This window comes from Lathamus discolor, chromosome 3 (assembly GCF_037157495.1).
Source record: "Lathamus discolor isolate bLatDis1 chromosome 3, bLatDis1.hap1, whole genome shotgun sequence".
NCBI classification, from domain to species: Eukaryota; Metazoa; Chordata; class Aves; order Psittaciformes; family Psittacidae; genus Lathamus; species Lathamus discolor.
This window is the reverse complement of record NC_088886.1, coordinates 85,101,793-85,124,767: the sequence shown is the minus strand read 5'-3', so window position 1 is coordinate 85,124,767 and position 22,975 is coordinate 85,101,793. Positions and strand designations below refer to the sequence as shown.

At 39.0% G+C, this 22,975-nt stretch overlaps 1 protein-coding gene across 14 annotated transcripts in view; it reads right to left on the bottom strand.

Annotated features, from left to right (window-relative positions):
* Positions 1–22,975, bottom strand: part of ZNF385B (zinc finger protein 385B) — a 168,031-nt gene that overhangs the window by 76,401 nt on the left and 68,655 nt on the right. Inside the window, exon 1 of one of the 14 annotated variants that reach the window (XM_065670216.1) lies at positions 19,350–19,425. The exons of 10 other annotated variants lie outside the window; for them this stretch is intronic. Coding sequence is in view for 1 of the 4 variants with exons in the window: in XM_065670211.1 (XP_065526283.1) it covers positions 15,822–15,831 (10 nt within the window). In the remaining 3 variants the exon portion in view is untranslated. Of the gene's footprint in view, positions 1–2,420; positions 2,502–15,821; positions 15,906–19,349; positions 19,426–22,975 lie in introns of those variants that run through there. 3 more of the 14 variants (XM_065670211.1, XM_065670217.1, XM_065670215.1) reach the window with 3 other exon arrangements.

Here is a 22,975-nt window from a genome sequence, read left to right as displayed (position 1 = left end):
AACTTAGGGAATCGGTGAGACTTAACACACACAACACTTCAGAAAGGAAATGTTCCCTAAAAGATTCAAGCAAAAGAAAGAGGACTGAAATGGGACAACAGTTTCACGGTAAGACAAGGTACAGAATTGAGCCTGAAGGGAAATGGACTTAAGCAGGCACTATGCAGCTAGAGGCCGGCCTCCAGGCTGTTACCTGGTGTTCTTCAGTTCCTTCTATGACAGACATACAGTCACATTTAGCATTGTTACATACCTAACTGTCTCAGGAAAGCAAAGAGGTACAGCGAAGCTTCTACTACTTATCTTATAACCACTCTCACAGCAAACAGAAGCCCCTGCCCCAAGCATGCTATCTCCATCCCATCCAGGTTGGCTTGGTGTCCCCAATGCCTGCTCCTGTAGACCATTCCACTTTTGATAATTGCAGCTTCACACAAAATAAGTTCAAACACTGATCTGGAATAGATCCTTGTAGAGAAACCTTCATCCAAACTAATCCTGACTTTTTTACGAGAAAGTTATGGAACTATTAACACCAAGCAAAAAATAGCTTTAACAGGGCTCTCCTTTGAAACTTGCAGTTCCGGTGTTAACCAGAGTAGTGGTAGCATCACTTCTTTGAGTAGACCTGGTCTCAAACTGTACAGCAGAAATTAATTTACAAGTATGTAAATCAAGCTTTCAGTGAGAACTGGATGTGTTTCATAGCGAAAGCAGGCTAAACTATTAGAACAAAACAAAGAAACTACACTAGTGTTGTCTTCATCTATAAGCACACAAACAGGTGTAACTGGATGAATACCAAGGACCACATGAGGGTCTGTCCAACCCTCCGAAATTTAAAACAGACATCAGATGGTATCTCACGCTGTTGTCAGGGAATGAAGCAATTCTATTTGCTTGCATTAAAGGAGGGTTTGTGGGATGCTGTAAAGTCAAGACTCTGAAGAATGACTGGTTGCAATCTCCATCCTCCATCTTTCTTATAGAGGAGAAAAAGCTTCTTTGATAACAGACAGTTCAAATAATCAGAAATCTTGGATTCAAGAAACCTTTACAAAATAGAGAGCACTAATGTGATACATTAACTGGAGAAAGTAGCACTCAAATTCAGCTAATTTAAGATTTCAAAAGGTGTTTCGGTACATGCTGCATTAACAGCATGCATGCATATACACATATTAAGAGGCAGAATTCCCACGGTACACGCAGAACCAACAGTTCATATTTGACAAAGATTTGTCAAATATTGCACACAAATTACTTAAAATAGTTTTATTTTCATTAACTTATCTGTCATTACTTTTTTTTCTAGTATATTTTCTTATTTAGTACCTCTCAACCACATAAAAACTCTTTCAATTCCTATTCTTCCCACTTTAACATCAAGCATGCCTTTATGAAATTGATCTCCTCATAGCTGGTTTCTAGCACTAGTCTTAGCAGTGTTCAGTCTGATTTTCTCAAGGCTTTTTCCCCATGATCGATTTTCAATTTTACATGTCAGTAAAATACCCTTGGCCCTGGCACCACGTGGTTAAGATAAAAAACTGATGGTAATTTCTCCCAACACCCTTTCTTTATTTGTAAGAAAAGCACTACCTTTTATTTTTTAATGTGCTTCTTTTTCCAGATCAACACCAAAGCTAGATAAGAACCTTGACCTTTAACTTTTGTCCCCTTCAGGAATTGACCCCAGTTTTCCAAAGTGGCATTTCTTCTCTGTTCCATCAACAAACTGAGGAGAAAGCTTGAGCCCCTTTCCAGGTGGCACGTATTCTATATACAAGGAGCTTTTTGGTTTTCATGCAACCCATTCCATTAGAGAAGGTAAACCACAGTTTCCTGTTGAATTTTAAATCTGTACCTAATGTATCATTTACAGAAACTAGCAATTGCACCAACCTTACTTTTTCTGGTATGTTTTTTGCTTTGAAATGTCACATGCAATACTTCAACCATAGGTGCAGTATCTATTACTGGCTGTAAGTGACCCTGCACTGGCATCCATTTTGTTGCTATCAACAATCCGTTCAGCATTATAGACTTTTTGGCTGACAACATCACCTACTGCTTTGTTGTTATGCTTAAAGTTACCATGGAGATAAAAGAACGGCTGAATAGCAATTTTAATGCTTGAGAAATGCTTATTCTTTAGTAACAGGATGCTACTTGCTGCTATGGTGTCTCAGGGTTTAATAGAAGTTATTATAAATAGTAACTTTTGAATGAAAGCCTTGCTCAAGAAAAAGACAGAAGAAAAAGACGAATGTTTCGTTTTGCCCACCCTAGTTCTACTGGTAGCGAACAGTGGCAGAGAAGACCGTCTCCCTGCTGTGGTACCAGAGATCAGTACAACAGAAGTTGCCTCCAGCTCCATATCCTGAAGGATACAACAGTCACTGCAGCAAGTTGCTTACCTTATTTTCTCTCCATGTGCCTCTAGGTTACAAATAACCTCAAATGGGAAAGAATAAGCAAGTTTCATGCTTCATCTTCTCACCAACTCAGGTAAAGTGCTCCTCAGAAATAGAATACAAAGTAGGAAAAAAATCAAGGAACCTCTCCTTGAATTTTTCCCTCTAGCCATACAGATCTGCCTTTTCTGCAACTCCAGCCTTCCTACCCAGAGTATGTGTAGAAGCTCAGACTAACAGCTGAATCTCACTGCTCTCTGCTCATAATCCATTAACTCACATTACGGTATAACTTGCAACTGATGGGAACTGAGGGCACTCAGCCCTGGGATACTTTGCACCTTTCAGATTCCAGTCCTAGATGTTTCATTCCTTCCGTCTTACCACAGCTCCTGAGTGGACAGAACACATGGGATCAAAATGAGTATCACCTACAGACTTTTCTATCTTAAATCCTGTTGGTGAGTCAGAGAATTTCTAAAGATCATTATAAATAGCAGATTATCCCTGCTTTAGTACAGCGAATCAGAGACAAAATGCAATAAAACAGAGTCTTGTCTCACAAAGCCAACCAGTAGGCAAAGCAAGCAGCTGTTAGAAACAGCTGAAGGAATAGTTTCCTATACAAGAACCTTCTCTTCACCCTCTGTTTGGCACTGCTGCCCTTCTCTCAACACCTCAGTGGCGGCAAGAACAGAAACCCTATTCCCAGGGGTTGTGGCCTGATCCTTCCCCAGCAGTAGGTGCAGCTTTAGCCTCACAATTTCCTGCCCCATGATGCTGACTAGCCTGCTCCCATGAGGTGCGGAATAATAAAGTAAGGAGGAAATATTCTAGCAAGACAGCAAGTGGTAAGGGATAATGCACAAGCGGAGGAGGAAGACTGAGATAAATATGATTCCTTCACCTCCTCATCAGACCTCCCTGCTGAAATACTCCTGGACACCCTTTCCCAGTCACCAAATTGTCTCTGCCCTAGGGAGGGCAGCCTTTGCTGCCCACAGCCTTAAAACCCCACTTGCGGCTCCTTCTACCTCTACAGAAGCCTCTTGCGAACCCACAGCTTTCAACAACCTGGCCCCTGTGCCAAAATACATTTTATTGGCACTTCAGAAAGAACACTTCATGCTGAAAATTATGATCTTTTACTCACATTGGACAAAATCTGGTTTTGCTAAGAAGCCTTGAATTGATGTTGGAACTCACAGAAGAAAAATATTAAAAGTTAATACATGAAAGAACAGGCAAGCTGTGACAGCTGAGGTCTGTTTCTCTAGCTCAGAAGTTTCCAGTGAAGTGAAAACATTCTATCAGTAAACTGAAATTAAACACATGGATTGATTCTAATTTTACAGATTCTCACATCTATAGCAAAGTTGCTTAAAGTGGATATAAAATTCCAAAAGTGCATTACTTTTGAGCAAATACTTTTGTATTACTTGAGGCAGAAGAGGAGAGACAATGATGAAAGGAATTTTTATTACAGTTATTTAATTCAGCATCTCAGCACTCACCTGCAATCCTAAGGTATAAGGTATGTGATGAAAATGATCAGAACAACAAAGAGGAGTGAAAACATAAGAGCAACTTCACTGAAAAAGGGCAAGCCAATATTTTAAGTAAAGTTCTTGACCACTCTCAGGAGTTTCATTATTCCAGCCTCAGTTTTGCCACAGCAGGTCCTGCTCTAGACGTGTCCAATCACAGGGAGATTGCTCAGCAAAGACAGCAACTCATTCCAAATGACAGAGTGCTTTCCTCTTACTGTATCTTATTCAGAGGCATAAACAGCCCATGACAGGGATGCCCAACAAGAACGCACAACCCCTCCTTTGGAAGGGCATCCATCAGGGCCAGCAGAGGGCTGGGACTTGTGCATCTCCCCACCAACACTACAGCAGCTGCTAGTTTCTGATGGGTCTGAGCCAGCACACTGGTCTCCAGCTACAGACAGAAAAATGCAGTCTGGCACATCACTTATGAGAGGTTGCCAAGCCCCATTCCACATCTCTGTAAAAGCAAGGGGTGCAGGGAGAAGATAAATCTGCTAATAAAATGATGAAGCTTCTGATTCATGTGGCTCCACAGTCAAGCCTGAATGTAAGGGAAAGAAGTTCACACACTAGGTGAAACTCAACGCAAAAAGGACAACAGCTGAGTGGCAGCCTCAGCTCAGTCCCAGTGGTAATCTTATCAAATATTTGGTGAAATTGCTTCCACCTTGGGACAGAAAAATCTTCTCTGAAACACAATTTAAAGAAACGCATGATGGGACCAGAAATAAAAGGCTTCAATTTTAAAGGTTACACAGAAAGACCATTTTATAGAGGGAAGACTATTGGAAAAGATTGTTCAACGAAAAAATTCCAGATGTAACTCAAAGAAATAAAGCAAGAAACAGGTAACTCAAGGTCAAGTTGTATTTGAAGATTAACATATATCCAGAAATTAAAAGGAATATGAAAGGTCTTGCATTTAAAGCTTAACAACTGTTCACATAAATACCTTGTGAGTGACACTGTACTAGCATCTATGCAAAGTTTAGCTTAATTCATTTAAGGATACCTGAGATACCATCCTTCTGGCACCCACCTTTGAGACATTTATATACATTAATGAGATCCCCTCTCAGCCTCCTTTTCTCTAAACAGGCCCAGCTACCACAGTCTCTCCTCATGAGAGATGCTCCAGACCCCTGATCATCCTTTAAGAAGCTACTGCAAAAGGTCAATCGAAGTTTTAGAAGGGATCCAATCAAATTACAAAAAATGAAGAATGATGCAGAAACTGGCAAACACACCCACAGATCATCTAGGAACTTCCAGCAATAAACACAAAAAGCCCAGGCTTATCTTCTTATATTAGCTTAGTACTTCCTTGATGCACCTTAGTCAGTGAAATGAGGAATTCCTAGGTGTGAGGGTGCAGATGAAGATGACAGCCTTTCACTCAAAAAGTTTGGCAGAGAAGCTGCACTGCTGTTCAGAGTATGGGTTTCTGGGCAGAGCACGGCAAAACTGTAATAAACACCACACAATGTCCTTGCAACAGCTCAAATTAAGAAACCTTTCTGCCCTTCCAGTAAGTTCATCTTTCATCTTTTTTTCTCTTGTGGAGCGAACAATCATTCCAGATGCAGTTTAATAGGAGTTTGCATATTTTCTCAGAGGTCAGTATCAGGTATTTCATTATTTAGGTTCATGTTTCCTTAGGGAATTAATCCTCAGGATATCAGGGGATTAAGATTCTGATGAAAGGTCTAATAAAATTCCCCCTGGATTTATATTTGTAATTGACAGTATTATATAATTTTTAAGTACTGAATGACTCACAAGTGGATATAAAAAAAAATACTGACTTTGAGGAAAATTTGTTATGTGTCTTAATATTTCCTACACTTTCCTTGCTCTAAGGGTTAGGATTTCAATCACTGATGTTTGGATTTACAAGAAACAATTCCTCTCAGGTAGAATTCTTTCTTTTGTTTAATTTTAAAAAGCAAAGATGGTGCAGACATCCTCATTTTTCTTAGACTTGAGTAAGTATATTTCAAAGTACTTCTCAAACAGCTGTAACAGAAAGATCTTACAACTAGCCCTCCAACCATGAGCAAAATAAATCCCTAGGTTTAAGGAGTCAGCATGTTAAACGTATCCGGATGAATCTTCCCTATTTAGACCAAGTATTAGAAAGTTTTACTGTTTGGTCTGTGGTTAGCTTTTATGTAATCAGCTCACCTGCCCAGTCCACAAAAGCTGCTCATTTCTTTTAACTCAAAAAGCTACTCAGATCTCAATAATGTATCTTTGAAACATTAAGATCATTACTAGATTCCTAAGTACAGCTACAGTATAGTTAGTCTTCTAATTTAATTGGATTCTTGAAGAGGAAAAAAATGGGTTATTTAGCTGGTTTTGATTCCTTGTTTTATTATTCCTAAACTGTAATAGGATCCTATCCCTTTCATTATCTGATACTACTTCCCAATGGCCAAACTTGAACAGGGACTCAAAAAGTAAAATGATACTGTTCTTAATGTCCCAAGAGCAGATACAACAGTACATTGATGCCATTTACAGCTGCCAGAAGCAGCCATCTGGCTTAAAGACCTTTAGTGTAACCTAACAAATGTTTCAAACCACCACATATGTATACAGTATGCCTCTAAAATTAAATCCAAGGTTACTGCACAAAAGAAACTGCAAAACCAAACAGCAGAATACTGAATGTCACTTTTGTGAACCCAGTGACCAGAACAGAAAATACAAACTCCACTGCAGGGAAAATTCATAAGATAGCTATGAGTTGACTAAATACAGGCACTTTTGAAAGAAATATTTTAATGAGGTTATTAAGACCCTTAAATGCAACCACAAATCACTCTTGCTACTGCTATTACAAAGACTAATTTAAAAGGAAATTAGTCCTTGTCCCCTCCCTGCATCACAAATATTTGAGGCATAAATACTGTGAGCAAGGAATGTCCCGTAGTTAGTACATTGGGGCATAATTAGGAATGACAGGATAGAAGATACTAATGGTATTCCTAGGAGTTAATATTGGGAAAACCAATATCCAAACCAACCTATCTGATAAGGCAAACAGAGTATCCCATGGGAAAGGCAGAAAAGCTAATAGTTTAGGACTTCTAAAGAGAGATCAGAAAATAATGAATAATGAAACAGTGAGTGCATCTTATTTTCACGTTTCAATATCAGTTTCAGTCATGTTTCAATTGTATTTTTAATATGAAAACTTACTAAATGTATTTTAAATGTGATAATTACTATAATTTTAACATTTAAAGAGCACAGATTAATCATATAATCTCTAAGTTTGCTGATCTCAAAGTATATCTTCTATGTTGAGCATGCTCAATGAAAAGCTGATTGATTTTTGAGTTCTACTCAATCAGAAACCACACGTCACTCCCCACAGACTCCTTTGCACTCAAGATGCACAACCAAACTGAAAACAGCCCCTGCTTTCTAGGATTTACTTTCATTCAAATAGGACAAAGACCAGATTTTGAGGATTGATTAGCCTATTTCTATTCTTGCACATGATTTTGTCCATTAGATTAATTCCATTAGCCTCAGAGGATTCACACAGATAAAAAGTACTGAACAAGCTAGCCACAAGACACTTCAAGCTCTGGCAGACTGACCAGCAGTACATTAGGCAACTGGTAGGTTGCCTAATAAAAAGTACTGAACAAGCTAGCCACAAGACACTTCAAGCTCTGGCAGACTGACCAGCAGTACATTAGGCAACTGGTAGGTGGTGGAGATGCTGATCAGCCTTTTGTGTTAAAGCAGTTCAGAAACACAATACACCATTTCATAAGCCAATTCTTAATGCCACTGCAAAACTTCCAGCAAAACCAGAATTACAAGCTAACAATTTAAGGGTAAAGAACAACATTCATAGGGAATCTTGTAAAACCTGGTCACTCTGCTTTACAGCTCAGCACATACTGTAAGCTATAGAAACACTGGGAAACACTGATGGACACCCTACTCCTTTACCTCCAAGTATTCCCCGTATCTTTCACTGGCTGAACAGCTACCCTTTTAGTACCATTAAAACCACACAAGCAGACAAGAAAATACTTTTTCAGTTAAACTGTAAGATTGAATCTATCTGTACTCCTCAATCTTTTCAAAACCTTTAAACACTTTGAATTACTTTATTTCCATGTCTATAGTGCCATTTGCTTCCTGTAGTTTTAAGTAAACCTGGAGTGAAAACTCTCTTGCCACTATTAGTGATATCCCAACTCTGATCTTGACACTTAACCTTTGTGTTTTCTTTGCTTTGTTTAAGTTGGGGGGTTTTGACAGTTTGGCTGGTTGGTTTTTTGGTTGGTTGGTTGGGTTTTTGTTTGGTTGGGGTTTTGTTGCTGGTGGTTGTATGGATTTGTTTCTTTGTTTGTTTTTCCCCCCAGAAACCCCACTACTTCCCTTCTCCATCACAATGCTCTTCCTACCTATTCAGGTGGCTCCTCCTCCCTTCAGTTTCAGACAGCACATTAAAAATTAAAAAGTTGCTAATACTTCACCCATACAATTTTCCTTCTTCGCCTCAGCCATTGCCTCACACATCCATAACCTGAAGTTTTAAAATGTACATATCTAAAGTGGCCTCTCTTCCCAGGCACCATAACTAACAAATCCTCTGTTTACAGAGAAGCACTTTACCAAGTTATCTATCTGTCATTTAGAGATTTGGGACTAGCCAAGATAAAATAGACATGCTTTTGGATTAAATTAAATGAAGCTTCTTGCATTTGCAAGAACATGGGAAAAGAAGAGAGCAGGGATTTAGGAAGAGCTTTTAGCTATAGATGTTAATGTTCAGGACAAAATTCATTAATTCCTGTGAGGTTTTCCATACTTGGCAAAAGTCTGAATAGCTATGCAATACATGTACGGATGTCCAAATTAACAACTTTGAACTACCGCTATTTCTTTAGGACTTGCGGCTACCTTTTTATGAGTGAACAAGTTTTAAAGTTCGTAAGCGATTATCCTACAGATAGCTTAATATTCAGCCCTCAAAAGGGACAAAAAAACCCTGCTTTCTAGTCAGCCATAATTTTTGTGATTTACTCATACATGCATTACTCCGGTTCTCTGTCAGAGATAACCTCTCCCACCCACAAGGAAGACCTTCCTTTCTTGTTCTGCTGTGCTACCTGTCATATCAGGAAGTTGGCAGTAGCTTTTCAAACTCCTTCAGAACTGTTTTTAGACCTAGTATTCACATTTCCACCTAAATTTCAGTTGTGCCATCACTACATGGTAACAGACATTAGTATATCAAGTTACTAAACAGCAGCTGTCAATATCAAGCTGATTAATTTTTACGCAGAAGACAAAGCACATGAATCAACCTAAGAATAGCACTGGAAGTTATTGTGAAACATAAATCTACATAATCCTCTTAAATTCAATCTTAAAAAAAAAAAAAAAAAAAGAGAGAGAGAGAGAACTAAATCTGGGTTTAGTAGCATGGAGCCTCCAAAATATTTCAAATTCTTTAAAGGTAGAATTCTGTCAAAAATGCTTTAGATGCTTTAGCTACTTTTCTGAGATTAAGAACTAGCTGTCTTTTCAGAATTCTGATTTGGTATCTACCCTTAAGAAATGGGCTACCAAGATAAATAAATATTAATAATAAAGAATTAAGGAACGTAGAACAACACTTTAATTTTCACATCTTCATTTTAAATGAATCACTGGATACTGTTTTTTTAAAATATACCACACTTTCTAAAGGAAAAGCTGGCCTATGACTGACTCATTAGCCTCTTGCTGTTACTACTTCATTCTGTCCTTTAAATCTAATTCCTTGAAGGCCTCCAGATACAGAACTCCAGCAAGAACTACGTTCCTAAGAATGCTGTAGGACTGTACCCCTATGTAATCCTAAATAACAGAAACATAATTTAAGTCTTAAGTGTCTGCAATAGTTATAATTCTATTTTAACAATCACGTATTACATACAAGGATACATTTGGGTTTTTTTACAACAATAAGCAAATTATTCTAAATTTAACAACTATAGAAGCATATGACAACTTTAGGGTTTTTTTTGGGGGGTTGTGTTTGTTTCTGGGGTTTTACTTTTATTCTTAGTCTTTTCTCAATCAATCAAAACAGGCTATTCTATGGGCTTAGGACAGACGCCTGTTACACGATACTATGTTTTTCTGAGTAATATGGTAAAAGGCATGACTGGATCCTTCCCTGAGCAAGGACAATAAATACAGGAGCAAGACATGGTGATATGGACTTAAGCATTCTTCTGCATCGAGCAAATGTCTTCACATTTAAGAATGTATGTATGTTGTAGAATGACAAAGAGGAACAGTTCAAAAAGAAACTGACAGTCTTCTATTCTGAATGCTCTCTCTCCCTTCAGATTCCCCATAAAATCCAGAGAGAATCTGATTCTCCAGTCTACTTCAGTTTAGTAAAAAGAGCAGCATCAGTAAAGACATACTTGGTTTCTGTCTAAATATATGTTTAAACGAGAGAAAATTTAAAAAATTACCTCAGAATATAATTTAGCTAGATATAAAAGTCCTCTTTTTTATTCTAATACCACAAAAGCTCACCCATAAAAGCAGGATGATAAATAAGAAAGCAATGCCAAATGGAGCTCTACATAGATATGAATACCCAATTCAGTTAACAGGTGGGTTTTGAAAACAGCATACAGGAAGTGCCTTATGCATACAGGAAATGCTGGTGAGATGCCTCATCACTTGAGGATAACAGCACTTATCACCATTATATCAATTATTACCTTTTCAAATAAAGGAATCTGCTATATCAGCCAACACTGATCATTGGTTTGGATCTATGCCCAAAGGGTCTATACAGAAGTTCTTTGGGAAGCACTTCCCTTTGAAACATGCAAGTCTGATGTAATTTCATAGTGTAAGCTGAATTTCACTGTCTGGCTGTATTACTACAATAGGCAACACGTCTGGAATAACTAGGAGGACTGCACACTAGTTTTTATTGTAAGACCATGTTTTCCAGTAGCTTACAAATTGTCAGTTTGCTGATGACACCAAGCTGTGTGGTCCAGTTGATATGCTGGAGGGAAGGGATGCCATCCAGAGGGACCTTGACACACTTGTAAGGTGGGCTGATGCCACCCTTATGAAGTTCAACCATGACAAGTGCAAGGTCCTACACCTGGGTGAGAGCAATCCCAGGCACGGCTACAGATCGGGCAAAGAAGAGATTCAGAGCAGCCCTGCGGAGAAGGACTTGGGGGTGCTGGTCGATGAGAAAATGAACATGGGCCGGCAGCGTGCGCTCAGAGCCCAGAAAGACAACCGTGTCCTGGGCTGCATCAAAAGGAGCGTGACCAGCAGGTCGAAGGAGGTGATCCTGCCCCTCTACTCTGCTCTTGTGAGACCTCACCTGGAGTATTGTGTGCAGTTCTGGTGTCCTCAACATAAAAAGGACATGGAACTGCTGGAACAAGTGCAGAGGAGGGCCACGAGGATGATCAGGTGACTGGAGCACCTCCCGTATGAAGACAGGCTGAGAAAGTTGGGGCTGTTCAGCCTGGAGAAGAGAAGGCTGCATGGAGACCACAGAGCAGCATTCCAGTACCTGAAGGGGGCCTATAGGGATGCTGGGGAGGGACTCTTCATTAGGGACTGTAGTGACAGAACAAGGGGTAACGGGTTAAAACTTAAACAGGGGAAGTTTAGACTGGATATAAGGAGGAAATTCTTTCCTGTTAGGGTGGTGAGGCACTGGAATGGGATGCCCAGGGAGGTTGTGAGTGCTCCATCCCTGGCGGTGTTCAAGGCCAGGTTGGATGAAGCCTTGGGTGGGACGGTTTAGTGTGAGGTGTCCCTGCCTATGGCAGGGGGGTTGGAACTAGATGATCTTGAGGTCCTTTCCAACCCTAACTATTCTATGATTCTATGATTATCAAATGAAGTTTTTCTTACCCAGTTTAAATTTGTATTATTGTTTTAAATTTCAAGTCACTTCTGAGTACAGCTGTTATAAATAACTGTAAAGCTTACACACTTGTACAAAGAAAAACTAGCAGACATCATCCAATTAGGATCACTTGATGCTGTACATTGCAAAGGATTCTCAAAATTTTCAGGGAACTTCACACACTTGGTCCGCTACAACTGCGGGAGCAGCGAAAAAGACCACCGGTGTAAGAGGGCAAAACATCCACCCTAAAAACGGAAATATAGCACAGTGTCTCAGCACCCCAGCTACCACCTCTCCTTCCAATGGACAGGTCTCCACCAGAGGCATAAGGACACACAGGTCTTTCTCTCAACCATTCTTTCCCTGCAGCACATGCGATTAGCAGTCATTCCTACCCACAGAACATGTGGAATAAAGAAGGATGTCGGAAACAAGAGGAACCATGACAGGTTTAGCTTCCTCTTACAAGTTCCTAGATTCAGAAACTTTCTTCCTGAATTGAAAATTCCCAACTTTTATTGTCAGATAATATCATTAGCCCTGCACATCAGACAATAAGAAGAAATAATAAATATACTGTCCTCTGTCTCTTCTTTTCATACTAAGGTCAATTGTCTTCTTGCTTCCCTCTGCCTATCTGCCCACAGTGAAGCAGAACTTCCCCCTAAAGGCATACAGGACAAACAGAAATACAGGAAGAGTTACAGGAAGATATATGAAAATCATACATCTATGCCAAAACAATATGTATCAGGATCACTTTTTTCTTCAACTAAACTCTTAGACAATGCTAATGAAAGACCTGATCAAAATCTCAGAAATTAAAGCAGGAGAAAACTGTTCCAAATAAAGATATACTTCTTGAAGAACCCTGTGTTTTAATTACACAGCTCAATCTCAGCCAACAAAGTTCCACAGAATTCAAGCCAAACCCATCACCAACAGTGCACATGTAACTAAAAGGAAAGTTGTTGTTCAGATAGATCTGACCTTCTTTTACCAGTTAAAGTTTTGTAGGAGAGAGTACTGCTTGTCTCTGTGCCCATTACCCTATTGATTGTTGTGTAAATATTAGGCTTCCTGCTTGTGGAGAAACTACTGCAAAGTTTCTTTCAGCTCTGTTTGCACATCTCAAACTTGTGCGTGGTTTAGAACAAGGAAGTTTATGTAACATTCCCAAGAAAGTGCAGTACATCATGGCTCATTTTGATTCAGGTATGAATACATGACACAGATGAATTCACAAAACACTCCTTTCATCTGAAATTTAAGTAGTAACCCTTTTTCCCCTGAAGGTTTAAGCAGCTTTAAGTGATGAAATGATTATGTTTTCCTCTTTCTTTAAAGCAGTACTGGATAGGAACAGCTTAGAATGAATCTTTCCTGAATTTATTCACATACAAATACACCATCGACTGTAAGGACATTTGAATAAGTCATTCCAAAAGATCTTAATGTTCCCTACAGCTATAGAATATAATGGTTCTAAAGTTTGCTCAAACCATTTTAGTATTAAAGCACATTAAAGTAGCTTTTCCCCAAAAGCCAAATTTTCAAGTACCAAGCAATCCCAAATACCTGTTTGCAAAACCAAGAAATTCTTTACCCAGACAACCCCCACAAGTTCAAACACCCCATTTCCAGGACTCTTTCTGATCCCCATGCTGCCTCTTGCTCCCTGCTTCCCTGAAAGCTGGGTCAGTGCTAGTCACTGCCATCAGCAAGGGTCAGTCAGACATTTTTCCTCATCTGGCAGCATTTGTATTGCTCAGCTCTTGTCAAAATTCACATTGCTTTTTGGGCGAAAGCTTCTGCTCTCAACAGAATCTCTCTCTCAGCTTAACACAGCTACACGATCTGCATAAAGCAGAATGCAAAAAATGGACGTTTTTTGTTGGTTTGATTTTGTTTCAGGTTAGTTTGTTTGGTTTGCAGTGGTTTTTTTTTTACACTTTCTGGATAGACAGAATTTTCTCTACCATGTTCATCACGTTGCAACTATCCCCAAGGGCTTGACACCAGCTTTTTGACTCTAACTTTTCTCTCTCAGCTTGCAAGCCATTTTGCCAGGGCAGTGTCAGCCTAAGCTTGCCAAGCTCATGCTTGCCAAGAGCAGACACCAGATGAGGCCTGCACAGACTGCCCGTTGCCTATGCCTTGTCTCCCAGGAGTCAGGAAGAGCCCAGGATGTTTGCACTGTCTGCATTGCCCAATCTCCATTTGCAGCCTGGCTCATTCTGTGCGCTCTCAGATGAGCCACACTGGACAACCAAAGGTAAATTTGAATCTAGACATTACCATGACAATGGCAGCACCGGGAAATTATGACTAGTGCTGTTTAACTAAGTATCCTGAAAACAGCAGGGAAGGTGTGGACTGCTCCAAGTTCAGAGAGGATTAACACATTTCTAAATACAGAACACTGAAATCATGTAAGTGAGCAACAGGAACAACCAAATCGCCAGAGATTTGACATCTGTGTTTAAATCTCCCACAACATGAATTTCTTTGCAACACAGCAAATTATTATGATTATTACGTTTGAATAGGCAAAATGACACAGGTTTGAAAAATCTGAGAGCATCTCCTTATCACAAAGAGTTCATCATCAAAGCTGTAAAACAATAATCATCAAACAAAACATAACATCACAGACACACGGAGAGAACAAAAACAAGGGATAAATGCTTACGAAATAGCTGTATATGCAGTCCTGAAGCACCTACAAACAGGCAACCTAATTTGCTGCAATCTGAGCAACTTCACTAAACTAAATCCTAAATACTGTCTAACAAAAACATCTCCTTGGGCCATTTTCATGCCCTTAGAAAGTTAAAACAAGGTGACAACATGTGTAATCAATTGATACACATCATTTTTAGTGAAAGAAGAGAAGGATAAAAGAATCCTATGAAGCAGAATTTGCCGTAGCCTAAGGATGATAATACTTACACGGAGCAGAAGGTATTTTATAACATTCAGTTCACAGCAAATGCGTATTCTATTAGTATTTATTTCAACATCTGACAAAACTACCAATGACATTCCTCCAGACAAGGCTGCTTTATATGAAAAAAAAAAAAACCAAAAAACAACACCCCCCCCAAAATGGAGGAATGTTTCCTACAAGCTAATCGTGTAACTATAAATAGGACTTGGAGGATAGAAGGAGAGCATTTATGTTTTCCACCTAACAAGGCATCCTAAGAGGAACTTTATGAATGCATCATGCACATTTTTAACATTGCAGCTAAGCAGTACAGTGTAATCTGTACCATATTAACATTTCATGAGCTCAATAATTTGAAGTTGTTCTTTAAAATACACATAAAGACACTCCCTATTTCAAATGCTATTTCTGTTTATGGTTATTGAAACTATGATATAACATAGTATCAGTCAACAAGATTTAGCAGCATAATGCTAAAAGGAAATTAAAGACATACAAAAAATCAAGCATTAAATTTATACGTGAACTGCCAGTATGCTCACAAATAAGAAACAAATTTACTTTAATATTTAAGAAATAAATATTCCAGTGGCCTTACTAGCAAGAATTTTCATTTATAGCCTTCCTTCAGAAAATGTCATGATTACCATCTGACCAGGGAAGAATAAAAAAAGAAGATAAAGTTCAAATGCTGATCTTGGCATTTGTGTTTCTCTGATGTAGTTTATCTAAAGATAAAAAGTATCTAAAAAACAGATCACAGGCACCCACAGTGCTAATATTTCCCAATTCGACTACTCGTTTCCTAAACTACAGCAAATGAGTACAGCTTTCACTAATGGATTGCTATTAAAAATAAATCGCAAAACAGTGCATGTATTTCTCCTTCCACACAGCTGAAGCTAGCATACAGTGTTCTATTATGCAGCTAGCTGAAAGACAGTTTTCAACCTCCACATGGAATTACTTACCCAGAAGCATGTTTCTCTTCTACAGTTAGTTCATCAGAATAGAAAGTTCTGCACAATAGATGTAGCAAAGGGAACGTTCTCACAAGCTCCCTTCTGACTTCGTGCAAAATCTGAGTAGAGCTTGAACTCAAGCTGCTGAGAAATATGCCTTGCCCCATAAAGCTGCTGGGACTCATTTACTTGATTCTCATTGGTGAATGATACCTCTTCAGACTATGCAGAAGCGATGCAATGACAGGCAGTAGCTGGTGCCACCTTAATTTGAGGTAACAGAAAGTCATCACTTCACTGAAGTTTCAAAGTTATATATTTTAACATATCTGTCCTGCAATTGTTTTTAAACTAGTTGCTACCTTTGACTTCTTAGGGAAAAACTCCCTACAGAACTACGGTATTATTTAGAGTAATACAATAATAGCGTATTGTGGAAAATCTTAATGCTAGGCTAAATTTAAGTTTTCCAAAGCAAGTGCCCCATATTTCCATAATACTTAGTTACATCACAGCTGAATTTGTCCCCTACAATACAAAAGACTTCTAAAGAAATACCAGCAGGGAGCTGGTTTGGTATTTTTTGTTTAGCCCAGAAGTTACCTATAACGCTAATTTAGACATGGAATAAAAATATTTGGAATGCTGCTGCTGTCATGGCAAGTACCTACTGTCTACTGAAATCCAACACAGAATGGTTTTGCACAACTGAAATTAACCTCTGCTATGAAGAAAAAAAAACCCACCTCTTCCTATTATAAAAGCAAAAAGCACATCATCCAAAAGGTGGGACTCAAATTGTAAATTTCTAACCAGAAGTGGTGCCCGTGCCCTGCATCCCGTTACTTTGGGATGGGCTGTCAGTACACCACAACTGGGGTCTGTACAGAACTTCTGACTCTCCAAAACAATTTTTCCCAGAGCACCCTAGTAAGGATATCTGATATGAAGAGTTTTATTAAAAAACAAACAAAAACAAACAAAAAACCACAAACAAACAAAAAAATGAAAATCCAAGAGTATTAGCAGCAGATTTTTATCTGATGAACTTTGTAATTGCAGTAATGTCAGATGATTCTTCATGGAGAAGCTGAACATTATGGAAGAACCCCTGTATGTGACCCTCCCACTTCAGTGCTTTGCCTTAAATGCATGGAATTAAGATTTATTGATTTCCTCAGGTTTTTCTTTACAAAAGGAGGGGTAGAAGAGCACTTTGAAAAGCAAACTACTTGGAACAAACTTCTACATACCTAGAAATATTAGACAAAATTCTGGAGCAGATTAATTTTGTATTCAGTGCTTAATAACACACATTGTTCCAGTGATGACACTCCTCTACGGCGTGACTACTGGTTACTCAAAACAGCACATATGAAACTTTAAACTCTTCCTTCTTTCTCCTAAAAGGGGGATTACTTTGATACTTACCTGCCAACATAACTTGGCAGCAATTACATGATTTTGTTATGTCCTGAAATATTTGGTGTTCTTGTTAAAAGCCTCTTAAATTTTTTTTTTTATTAAAAAGCAAGAGGAAAAAAAAAAAGAGGGGGTGGGCATTGCTAGCAGTAATGATGACAGAAAAACAGTGGAAAAAATGAGTCAGCTCTGACATAAAAAGGCAAATAAAAATGAAACCCAATTAAAAATAAACCTCTCTGATTTTTAAGCAAATCTTGTGATCTTGGAAGATGTGACTCATTCTCATTGCACACTTGGGACTGGCAACACCAAACCTCTTCGAAACTTTATGTGGGTTTTATATAGACTCTGATGTCTTAGCAAGATGACCAGTACTCCCAAGTAAATACTATGTTCTCTCACACTGACAATAATACTTGTATGTTGAGATGTTTGAAGGATTTTATTCATTTAATTTTTTTAAAAAGCCTGACGTTAACTGCAGAGTGTCTCACACATTCCATAACCACGCAGTATGCTTATGCATTACAGCAAGACAAAACGAGCAAGGACTATGTCCCCATGAAGTAGCAGGCATGCTTCTCCCACTCTGTCCACTTGCTCAGTGACTGTATCTTTTTTGGCAATGTTTGATAGTTCCTTGCTAAAGCCATTACAATGCACTAGCATGCTCTTGTTTAACTGTGTAGCTGGTTCGATGCACTGCAGCTCCCTTCTATTCCCCTCTCCCTCTCAACAGCATGTAATGTCCCATCTCACAGGAAACCAGTCTTTTGTTGCAAAGGAAGGCCTTCGGACTCACTATTCACAGCTCTAACGTTTTAGCCTGCCCTCTAGCTCACATCTAAAATGTGATCTCCAGGACACAAACACTCATAATTTTAACTATGGATCTCCCCCTCCCTTTAAAACAGCTATTAACTCCCATCTACTCTACTAATGCCCACTGTCCCAAAATTTTGGAGATCCTTTGATTTTTCTTTTGTCTGAGAAGGCCTCTTCAGGGATCCATAATCTTTCAGCATGGTGTGTCAGCGACAATAGATAATGGTCCATGGTGAAACACACAAAGATAGAAAAGCACTGTTTGTCCACTTCAGCTCCTTCCTGGAGAGTCCTGCTTTGGCTGCTCCCCGGAAAGTCCAGCTTTGGTTCCTACTTGGAAAGTTCCACTTTAGAACTCCCCGGAAAAGTCTCAACCCTCAGAGACCATTCTAGATATTGCTGGCCACTTCTTCTGACGCAGGCTGGCCTCCAGCATCAGAATGAGTGTGCATTTTTTTCAGTATAAAAGCCCGAGCCTCATGCGATGCAGGGGAGGCAGAACCTCATACCACCCAGGTCAACATTGCCTCCACAGAGACACCTGCTAAGGTTGAGCCTGCCAGCTCACACTGCAATGATTATTCGCAGAGCTGATTTCCTGATCATCTTCACAGGGTCCTTGGAGTTGGCAAGATAACCAAACATCAGAAGTATCCTTTACTGTATCTGTTAATATCTCTATATTTTCCTATATTAATAAACTAGTTGGGAGTTCTCTATTTGTCTCTCGTTTTCTCTCACCTGGAATCCTCGAACTCTGGAACACATGGATAGCCCCTCCACAATGACAACATGGTGGCCTCTTTGACTATGAGGGCATGCCAAAGCACAAGCGCATGCAAGCATAACAGAGATGATGTGGATGAGGAGGAAAGCAGGAGGATAGCGGTATCTTTGGAGCACCAGTCTGAGGTGATCATGCAGCTACTGCATTATACATGGTGCTAAAGAAGCAACAAGGGAAAGGATAGGTGCTGAAAAAGAAAGAAACAATGGAATACAGAGGAAAAAATTTTAAAAGCACTTAAAAACAGTATGTGGAAGAAGAACAGAATGAAAGCGCAAAATGTTATTATAAGGTAGCAGAAGGCAGAGGAGAGATTAAGAGAAAGCAAAAACATTAAGGAGAAATGAAAATAGAACAATAATGATAAATAAGTATGACAAAAGCAAATGCTTTTTTCCCAGCTACCTATCAGGTGCATAACTTCCAGAAGACAAGGTGGTACAATACTCACTGCAACTGTACTACTACCACAAATCTACGGTAAGAGAGAAAGCACTCACACTAGGACTGTAGAGCAACAAGAAAGGAAATGCCTTTTGAGGAGGTTGTCTGAGGGCAAGTGAACCCAGGTCTCATTCACAAGCAGCTCCTGCAGTCAAAGAATGAAGAGTTGACATACAGCTCAACAGCTACGTTGTTGTACTAGCCATCATGACTCTTAATTCTTAACTTAGTTCACCAAATATTTTCACATATATATTTTAATCATAAGAACATTACCGTTAATTTCTCAGCCAAAACTAGTGCCATTAATATCTCTATAAATTTAATGATACATGAAATATCACACTGATAAACTACAAGAACTCTCCAGAGACAGTGACTTAAACCAATTATTAGTATGTGAAAGGATTTTTGTTCAATAAAAACCATAATTATCCTATCTCTTTGCATAAAGAATTTGATCAGTTATTCAAATTCTGCTAAGCACAAGCAATACCACATCACCCATACTTTGCTTCAAAAATTCACTGCAGGAATCAAAACAAAGCCAAGGTAACTTTGTCAGGAGAATACTGAAGCCCTACCAAACGTGCTGGGGAAACTACTGGCCACACTTGAGCAATATTTTAATCCAATGCATTTAATACAATCCCTAAGAATCATCTCAGTTTGAAGGTGGAAAACGCAAGTTAGAAGCGAGGTATAATAATCTGACCCTACTGTACAGACTGTACAGACACACCGGAACAGGATAGTTCACTAGATCTCACTAGACAGATTTCACAGGATGCGACAAACTCCCAAAGCCTCTCAGAAATTTCTTACAACAGAAAAGTATTGAATCAAAGGAGTTCAATTATTCTCCGAGTCTTACCCCCACGTCAGATTAATTACAGTGAGTTGCGGTAGATGGAAATGCAGATTCAAAGCAGAGGCAAGCAACTGTATTCTCGTAAACCCTCAAATCATAGCCCTCCTTCCCCAAGACATATGCACATCCAGTCATATATTAATTACAGCTCCTCCTTTTCTGTTATACAGATCACTGGAACCAGCCCTCACTAGAAGTTTTGCTCTAGGACTATTAACAAAAGGAACATTAAAGTTTGCCCAAGTATATGGATAAAATATCTCTCAAAGTAAACACATACTTGCTATGCATATGAAAGGACTATTAAAAACTACCAGCTCATGCTGTGTATCTTGCTACTTGTGCTTACATGAAATAAATTCTGTTTATTGCTACTTGTCTGTATATCTACTTCACACAGATACATCAAACTTATACATGTATATTTGCATGTGCCTATACATCCTATTAAGACTCAGCGCTCTATTCTGTTGCACGATAAATGAAATAAAAAAAAATTCTATCAAAAAACAGTATTTCTGTTCCAGTTTACGGTATTCAGAAAGAAAGAAAACATAATTATCTTATTACATTTCAGATCCTAGGATCTTAATTTTTCCTTTTGGTACAACACAATCATGAGGTGACCTGCAGTGCACCCTCAAAGATGACATTTTATCTCCTAGGCAAGACGACAAATATATTCCTGCCCCTATATTACCCTTTTAGGGAGCACAGAAGTCTTACCATACTTATCGAGAAGGTGTCACACTGTTGAAGATATGCACCTTTGTCAAGACAAGGGATGAGGCAGCCATAAACACTTAGCGTCAATCTAACTCTTGCCTCTGAAATGGGATCTTCATAGCCAAATTCTTGAATATTTCTCCAGCCTTAAGGACTGAAACAGCTCCAACAGGTATGCAGCCCTCAAGGCCTTAACAAATACGGATAAGAATATCAAAGGCATACCACTCCACCTATAAATGCCCAGTAAAACCTATTTTGGCTCAAGTCATTAATCACCATTGCCCCAATTCAGTTGGTATTTTGACCCAAGAATGTTTCATTATAAAGGTTTTAGAAGCCATCCCAGTAAGTAATTACTTCACTGCAGCTGGGGAAAAAAAAAAAAAAAGAAAAAAAAGAACAAACTTATTTCTGTTTTGGATCTCATGTCCCATAGCACTGGAGAAGAGGATGTTTCCCATGCAGTATATCAGACCCCCATGCCCCTTCCTCTTTATCATGAGCACACAGATTCTGAAATTCACCACCTTTCAGTTCTCAAACTCTATTTGCATCACATTTTTATATAACCTTCAGAAAAATACAGAATTCAGAAAATGGTATATTTGGAAATTGCAGGCTGAGAGAGTTGGGGTTGTTCAGCCTGGAGAAGAGAAGGCTCAGGGGAGACCTTATAACAGTCTTCCAATACCTAAAGCGGGCCTACAAGAAATCTGGAGAGGGACTTTTTACAAGGGCATGTAGCGACAGGACAAGTGGCAGTGGCTTTAAGCTGGCAAGGGGGAGTCTTAGGTTAGACAATAGACAAAAATTCACTATGAAGGTGGTGAGACACTGGAACAGGTTGCCCAGAGAAGTTGTGGCTGCCCCAGTCCTGGCAGTGTTCAGGGCTAGGTTGGACAGAGCTTGGTGGTGTAGCCTGGTCTAGTGGAAGGGTGTCCCTGCCCACAGCAAGGGGGTTTGAACTAGATGATCTGTAAGGTCCCTTCCAACCCAAACCATTCTATGATTGTATGATTCTATGATTCTATGATATGTATCCCCAGCTTTTGCATCCAAAATTTAACTGTGGTGCAAAGAATTGCATGGTCAGACTGTGGAAGTCTTTGTGCTTGAACAAAAGCATAAGCACTTTCAGGGAGAAAGGAAAGAGGAAAAGGGAGAAGGGGACAGGGATTTAGGTTGCTGAAGTAACTCTCTACAGCTTGGGCAGGCATATGTTGCTACCAGTAAAAGCTACTGTCTGATTTCTAAGTAAAGTATTTGATTTCACTATCATGAATACCTTGAAAAAAACTCTTTATCTTGAATGCCACTCCTTTGACACCAAAAATATGAAAATACCAGAAGGGCTGTAGGAGAAATAAAAAGTTCCATACAGAATTTTTTTATTTTTTTTAAATCAGCATGCTTCTCTCTGTTGTTAAGGAATAATAGACGTTAGCAAACCAATCATCAATTCATATGACATAAATGGAAGTAGAGTAGGTCACAGTCACAGAAATGTTAGATTTGTGATAAAAAATGAGAGAGACATTTGCACTGACATGAAAAAGTAATTTTAATACAGCTTTCTGAGCCACTTGGTTTGAAAACACATTCAAATCCTCCCAATGACTCTAAGAGCCTTAGGAATTACTAAGAAAAAAAAAAAACAAAACAAAACAAGAAGAAAAAAGCATGCATACTGTTTGCAAGGACTACAATGCCAAAAAGTTTGAACATTGGCAGGAAATATCAAGTTTTACTGAGAGAATGAAGACGTAAGAAACGAATGACATATCCAGATACATTATAATACGGCTTTTTCCTCTCCCTGGAGTGTTTCAAAACAAACCCAACATTTTAAATTAGAAGCAGCAGCACAGCAAAGACAAAAACCATCTGATGAACTGATTTGTTTAATTTACATTTTTAAGGAGATAATGACACATTGATCAATTTAAAGTTCATATTTTTGGCAGGACAGGCGTTTTTTGTAAATAATACTCAGAGCTGATGACAGCATTGAGTCACTGACTTCATCAGATCTGTGCTAGTCATGGCCCCAAATTACCTTGTGATGGTCAAGTACTGGGAATG